Raw genomic sequence first — 8,160 nt, 5'->3', positions numbered from 1 at the left:
TTATTATTAAATATTGATAATATAATATTTTTTATGATAGTGAAAGCACTGAATTTTATTTCGTATTTCGTGTTGTTAACATAATAGACTATTGAGGAATTCACTTTTCACTTTCTCGATTTCTCTAATTTAGTATTAGTTTCGTGAAAAATATAAAGTAGAAGATCCAGTGAACTTTACTTTATTATGCAACAACTGTTTGTGGTCAACCGTGTATTATAATTTCTGAATTATTATAGCTGGTTTAAATAATAACTGATGGTGAAAATAATTATTTTAGCGTTTATTTTAACTATTAATTTGTTTACTAAAAATAAAGTAGCAGCCATCAATAGTTAATTAAATAACTAATAAGTACTAGAAAATCACCAAGTGTTCTAACACCTGTGATAATTGTCATAAACATGGCCGTTAGCCATTTTGATGAAAAAAGTGGTATTGTACCATGTATTACAAAATGGGGTAGATGGTGGCAAACTGTGGATGAATTACATATTGAAGTAACTCTACCAGTTAATACCAAATCCAAAGATATCAAAATCAATGTCACTAACTCAAGTATTACTTGTCAAATTTTAGGAAAAACTTTATTTTCTGTTAGTTTGTAACAATTATTTCTTGTGTTATTGTAATATTGTCATTCTTTTCTGTCTGTTTTTTAGGGTAATTTATTTAGAAAAGTTCATGGTGATGATACTTTATGGACATTAGAAGACAATGGTACTTTGTTAAACATTGTTTTAACAAAAGCAGATTTTTCAGAAAAAGAAATCGTTTGGGAAGCTTTCATGAAGGATGGATCATTTAAAGCAGATCCTTTAACATACCTTGAAATGTCAAAGAAAATGGATCTAGAAAAGCTTCAAATTAAGGTATATAGAATAATTAAATATTTAAAAAATTAAAGTAAAAATGATATGTTTATGTGCTATACATTTTACAACAAAAAATTTAAATATATATATATATGTTACAGTTAAAACCCGAAATCCGTTGAAACTAGTTTTAACTAGTCAATACTAGTTTTCACAAATCCCTTTAGTCACTTCTAGTTTTAACTAGTTAAAACTAGAATTAACCGTAGGTTTAAATAAGTCAGTAAAATTAGTAAAAACTAGTTTTAACTAAAACGCATATATTCGAACTCATACTACATAAAACGCACTCGACCACAGACTTTATATTTTTAAATATTGCACGGTAATTCCAAAAAATCATATTTTCCTCCGTGCAGCTGCAACAAAAGCATCAACGGGCTCAGGGCAAGGCTTTGTAAAATGCACTTGCAAAACATCCTGCGGAACAAATCGTTGTTTATGTAAAAAAAATAAAATTCAATGTAATTCTAAATGCCATGATAGTTTGTCCTGCCGAAATAAATTATATAATAAAAGTCTATATTTAATAATTACTTAATATGTACTACATGTTTCTACTATTCCCTAATTAAAACTAGTTTTACCTATCAATTTAAATAATATGGATTTTTACTAGATAATTCTAGTTTTCACTAATATAATATTTTAGACACAACTAATTTTAACTAAATAAAATAAATTAAAACTAGTTTTGACGGTGATAGTCTTAGTAAATTCTAGTTTTAACTAGTTAAAACTAGAAGTGACTAAAGGGATTTGTGAAAACTAGTATTGACTAGTTAAAACTAGTTTCGACGGATTTCGGGTTTTAACTGTAACATATATATACAATACATTACTTTTTAGTTCTTAAATATTTAATCAGTTGAATTTTCACTATTTTTACTTGATTTTATGTAGAAATAAAACCTATAAGATGTGAACTAATTCAATTTGTATTAATTAGTTTTATATTTGGAATGGATTTGAATCCATTCAAACTTGGGTACTTATCAAAATAATTGTTTAAATATTTTTTTGGTTTATTTAACATAATTTTTTTGTTATTAAAGAATAATACTTATCAATCATAATTATTAATCATTGATCACAATTGAAATTAAAAAGAAAAATATTTATAATTAAGTCCCTAATAAATTTTGAGTTGATAAAAATCAATAAAATTTAATATTTTTAATCTTAAGGTTTTATATTATATTTAATTATTTAACAAATCAAGTTTATGAAAACAATTATAATGTCTTGTATTTTCTTTTCAGATTCTATAATCCATAAATTAAAATATTCTTTATGATAATTGAAAAATAGGTAATCAGAATGTTTTAGAACAATTATACCTTTTATGTAATATTTACCTTGCATGAATATACAGTTGAAGCTGCTTATTAGAAACACAGATAATTGATACCATCGCGTTATTGCAACAAAATGTCTTGGGACGGATCAGCCGTATATTAGAACATTGAAAATAAATCAGATTATTGAAACATCACATCGGTTATTTGAAACAATTTGGAGAAGGTCAGTTGACATATGCACCGATTATCCGGTGATAACCAATGAACTTCAATTTTTCTTTCCTGTCATTACGTTTATATTTACTATAATTTATCGTGAGAATGCTCTTTCTGTATGTAGTGGTCGTATCGTTTGTAGTTTAACTTCAGCGTGCGTATGTAAAGATTATTAGTGTTTCCTTTTTTCTAAAAATGTCTAAACGCTAAGATTTTAGTCAATTTTCATGCGACCAATCGTGGTTTGAAACTCATTAGACCGATTTGCTATCCCCCAATACACACCCTCTGATATTTTCAATGCGAAGGAAACTGGGATTTATTTTGGAGCTTTACCTGAACACACATACACACTCAAAATAAGTGACAAAGCCAAAGGGGCAATATTACTCGTATAAAAATATGGTCATGGAGTTACTCGACGCAAAAAAACAAATTACGAATGATAAATATTTTAAATAATATCATAAAATATATACAATTGTGCATACTTTTTTTAAATTATACAATATAGGTACATACATATATACATATTTTTTTCGCGTACCTATTATTCATTTTTTTTTTTTTAATCGCTTATTAGAAACAATCGGTTAATTGACACAATTCACCTTGGTCCCAAAGTGTTTCTAATAAGCGGCTTTTACTGTATATTAAAATTAACCAGTTTTTTTTTTTTTTTTTTTTATTTAAACTTTGTATATACAATTAGTTTCAACAATTATAATTAAAGTACAATTATTGTTACAAATACATTAGAATAATACAATATGAATTTAGATTAAAAAGCCTGAATGGTTAAAGAAAGATAATATGTTTAATATGATGTTTTTTTGTTTATTGGAAAATAAATTTATAGTATCGAAAGGGATGTTGGAGGTGTTCAAAATGGATAGTAGGTGGTCACGATGTGTTGATAAGCTGGGGCAGATGAAGAGGAGATGGTTAATATCACAGACCATAGGGTCATAGTGTAGTATGCAGAGAGGGGAATCGTTCAGTGACAGTTTATAGGAATGAGAAGGAAGTCGGGTATGTCCAAACCGAAGGCGGGAGAACGATGTTATGTATTTTCGAGAAATGTTGAGGTTGTGAAACCATGGTGTTGTAGTTATGGTAGGAGATATATTTCTGTACCAGGTGGCGAAGTGAGGAGGGAGTGAACTCCAGTGCCTAAGCCAAAGATTGGATGTACTGGATCTAAGGATGGGGATAAAATCAGACCATGGAATTTTTGTACTTGAAGGACATCTGAGGGAGGCAGAGGATTTTGCTAGCTTGTCAGCGAGTTCGTTTCCTGCAATTCCAGAGTGGCCTGGTACCCATATGAATTGAATGTCCGAGCCAAATTCCGTAAGGGATGATAAAATATGTCTAATAGTGAAAATGAGAGGAGAGAGATGTGAATTGAAAACATTAGAGGAGAGAGGATTATTAATAATAATATGCAATATTTAAAAAATATATTTTTATAATACCTTTAATATCAATGTATTATACTTTTATACTAATTAAAGTATCATAAAATATGTATTAAGTACTGTGAACTTTGAATATTAAACTTAACAATTTGTTGAAAATATTTCATTTAATACAAACAAAATAAAAATATATAAAACTTTTTTTGTATAACTTATTTCAGAATTTTGATAATTTAATAACAGTATTCTAAGTTAGTAAGTTATAAGTTTCTATTTATACATATAAAAGTAATCTTTTAACTGCATAATTTAAATATTGGAAACTATTAAAAAAAAAAAAAGTTTCAGTCATGAATAGTGTTTATTGGGTAATAGTAATGGCATACCCTTTCATTAAAGTTAGCCATCGAGGGCACCTCTTGTAATACCTACTATTAAAATTTATTATAACTATGATAATTAAAACAAATTGTTTTAATATTTCCTACTTATACTATACCTACTAAAATTGTAAATAATATAGTTTTTATCCATTGCAGTAATTATAATAATATACTGATTGAATATAATTGATAATTTTGTTTTCAACTTAAAGCAGATTAAACTAACATTTTATTTTGATAAACTCATCAATCAAAATGTCAACATTGATTGCTCATTCAGTTTTAATTTAGTATGCTGTTTCTATAACTGAAATGTATTATTTTGATTTCATTTTCTAATTATGGTTGCAGGGACGGATTGGGATAAAAATTTGGCCCGGGAAACCTATACCTATGCCGGCCCTTTATGAAAAAAAATATAATACTCAAATTTAGTTACACAAATATATTTATAACTAATTAATACATTAATTCTTTAGTTAATGTTTTAGAGGTACTAGCTACTTTATTAATTATGTCATCTGTGTCTATGTTATAAAGTACTTCTTTTTCGACGGACATTAACATAAACGCCTCTAGTTTTGATTCCGATAATTTACTCCTTAATCTGTTTTTAATAAACTTTAATGTCGAAAATGTGCGCTTACATGCTACCTACATAAAACGCAAATGGTATGAATCAATATTTATAGTGTATTTAAATAATTTATAAAATATATATATACCTAAGTTGATGGCAGTGTTAAAAGATATTTGTATGCCAAGGCTAAATTACTATAAGCACTGCTATACATATTATACTTGACTAAAACATGAAGACAGCATACAGAACAATTCATGCAAAACCTACAACTTGTTTTCATTACATTTTGGTTGTCACATTCTTCAACTTCATCACTTAATTTGTCATTTTCAAGTGTTATGTTTGTATTTTTGTTTTCTAAGTAAAATTCTGGTAATGTTTTCTTAAGGCTGTCCCAATTTTTTGCAAAATTTAACAGTTAATTTTTTAATGCAATGGTGTTGAAACGATTATCAAATATTACAAGCTTTTTACAGAGTTCAGCCAATGCAGTAGTAGGTAAACCATTAGTTGTTATATCAACAAAGTTGATAGGAGATAGACAAGATAAGTCACTATATAACATTTCATTTCCAGTAAATCTTTCTTTAATTTTGCACATAACTTTATCTAAAATTACATTGTGTACTTCCACAGTAAATTTTTGGTAAGCATTTACAATTGGTTGATCATGTGATATCTCATCAGGTAGTAATTTTCTTTTCCTACTTTTAATTTCAGGTAAATGGTCTTCAACAATTAAATCATCAACATCCACTTCCTCGAAAATAATTTCCAACTCCGTTGACGCCCACTTAACAAATATGTTTGCTACCATTTGTATGCCATCACAATCTCTTTGTATAATTATTAAACGTTTTAATGCATCATTTATAAGTTCTTGAGATTTTGTTAAATCAATACCGCTTGTTTGCAAATATTTTGATAGTGGCCCTATTATTAAAAATATTCTTTGGTAGATAAATGCAATTAATATAGTAGAATACTTTAAGAACTCAGTTTTTAAACATTTTGCTTTTAGCCTAATATCTGAACTGAATTTATCAGATTTTTCTATTTTATACAAAGCACTGACAACACAAACATACATAGCACTATTAAAACCATCAATGGGTGATCCAAAAATATTATTAAGAGCATTTTCCTTAGCCCACCATCTAGTATCTCCAGCTTTCTGTAATTTTCGCTGTTCTTTCTCACCTACAACATTTTTCCAGATAGACATTCTTTTATGTGACTCTTTAAAGAATACAGCTGCATTATTCAGAAGAGTGAATAAAGATGCTGCTTCTAATGAACACTTAGTTACATCAGTTATGGCTAAATTTAATATATGTGCATAGCACCAAACATGCACTTGTCCTGGAGAGAACTTTTCTAACCAAGCTGTAAAGCCATTGTAAATACCCTGCATGTTGGCTGCACTGTCTGTTGCATTACCTATGCACATTTCTAAATTCAAATTATTATTTTTTAATACAGTTTGAAGTAATTCGAACATACCATGGCCAGATGAATTTGAACATTCTACAATTGCAATTAATTTTTCATTTACTTTAATACAGTTTTTGTCAACATATCTTATTACAACAGCACATTGATCCATAACAGATATATCCTGAGTAGTATCAATTTCTACTGAATACATTCCTGCTTCACGAATCGCATCAGATATTTTGTTTTTAATAATGCAACTAATGGAATCAATAATAACATTCAGTGTAGTCTTAGAAATAAATGTAATGAGTCCACCTCTTCCCTTACTTCCTGATTCATGAGCTTTTTTACTCTTTTCTATAATTGTTTTCAAATGGTCATTCAAATGAATATCATATTTACCTAGTAACAGAAGAATATCTAAGAAATTTCCATGATCAGTTGATAGACTATCCAACATATATGCTGATTCATGTTGATTCCCTCTATAACTTAGACCCCTTTTTCCAATAAGTTTTATAACATCAATGATACGTTCTAATATTTGTCTGTTATGTTGTTGCCGCCGCACAACATGCGATAAAGTTGGTTCTCTATATTCCGCACCGGACGGTGCCATCGTCGAGTTACCAGCGTTGCACAAAACGACACACGGTTGCCGGTGTGGCGTATCACGAGGCCTGTTATCACTGAAAGTTGTTGTTGTTGTTGTCGTTCATATGGCCGTTGTAAAAAAAAGATCGTTTTTTTTTTTGTACCGTAATGTCGTCGTCCGTTCACCTTTGTTTTTGCACATAATATAATCTGCGAAAATAGTCTTAAGCGATTATTTTCCGATTTACGTGCGTTCGCGTGTGCGCCTCCGTTGCCGTCATCACCCCGCGTCGCCGTCGTGTTAGTTCACCGACGTATATTGTGCGACCGCTCGTATTGCGCGTACTGTTCGCCAACACGAGTTTCGCCGTCGTACGAATACATCGTTCGCACTGTGTTAACTGTCGACAATCGACATAATACACGTTGATTGTTCGTGACGCGCGTATTATTCGCTTCCACGAACCTTTCAACTGATCATCGGGCCGGAGCTTAACTGCGCACGCATTGCTCGTCGCCGTCGTTTTAACTCGCCGACGTATCTTGACTGCGTACGTATTGCTCGTTGTCGTCGGCTTCATCGCTGTTGTTTGATCACCCCTTTGCATCACCTCAAGACGTCGCGGACACGTAATGTTGTACCTACTGGATTTTGTATTAACTATTAATATTAAGATAGCTATGTTCTACATTAAGTTTATACATTAAGTGTCCCCCCCATCCACGTTTGTGTAATTAATACATTCAATATATCTATAATATATATATATACTCATCCGACCATTCCTAATTAAAACACTATCAATTGGTTACCCCAAATTCCGGTTCACTATCACCTCCATCATTCACGAGTCGAGGCTAGTGGTTGTTCATATGTTTAATATGTTTTCTTAGAGATTTTGTTTTGAAAATGGCAAGGAAACATATTTTTGCTTGAATTTAAAAATATGCTTCCAGCAGCATCAGTGTGATTCTTTACTATTTCATGTTCATCTATTCTTTGATATGTATGTGACCACGTCATCATACCTTCAGTAAAAGCATTTGAACGAAGCAAACACTAGTACAAACTGAAATCGTCAACAATGCTATTTGCATTAGAATTATACATAGCCAGCTGTCGTTGAGTATCAAGTCAGACGTATAATGCTTTTTCGGGCTTAAATGGTACTCTTCATAGGTTGTTTGTGGTAGTCAAAACAGATCTAAGTTACAACTTTTGGTTTGAAAAGAAAAATATGTTGCTATTTTTCTACTGAAAAATCTCACTACTTTCTGTTTCAAACATAGCTAATACTGCCAATACTACTTTCGTTTCAGCAATACGTGCACCGAACGAAGTACAACAGC

The 8,160-nt window shown here is 30.2% G+C and overlaps 1 protein-coding gene across 4 annotated transcripts; it reads left to right on the top strand.

Annotated features, from left to right (window-relative positions):
* Positions 1-315: 315 nt before the first annotated feature.
* Positions 316-6,160, top strand: LOC112591931 (nudC domain-containing protein 2-like). Of its 4 annotated transcripts, none has more exons than XM_025335880.1 (3): positions 316-596; positions 663-872; positions 5,997-6,160. In XM_025335880.1, exons 1-3 carry the CDS (start codon positions 405-407, stop codon positions 6,120-6,122), a joined length of 528 nt encoding a protein of 175 aa, XP_025191665.1. In that variant the 5' UTR covers positions 316-404; the 3' UTR covers positions 6,123-6,160. The 4 variants fall into 4 exon arrangements, with proteins under 4 accessions (XP_025191665.1, XP_025191668.1, XP_025191667.1 ...); XM_025335883.1 differs by having other exon boundaries at positions 5,500-6,089; XM_025335882.1 differs by lacking the exon at positions 5,997-6,160 and adding an exon at positions 4,548-4,805.
* Positions 6,161-8,160: the final 2,000 nt, after the last annotated feature.

The sequence above is a fragment of the Melanaphis sacchari genome, unplaced genomic scaffold (genome assembly GCF_002803265.2).
Source record: "Melanaphis sacchari strain LSU unplaced genomic scaffold, SCAv2.0 Contig148_pilon_pilon, whole genome shotgun sequence".
Classification (NCBI taxonomy): Eukaryota; Metazoa; Arthropoda; class Insecta; order Hemiptera; family Aphididae; genus Melanaphis; species Melanaphis sacchari.
This window is presented reverse-complemented; position numbering and strand designations above follow the sequence as displayed.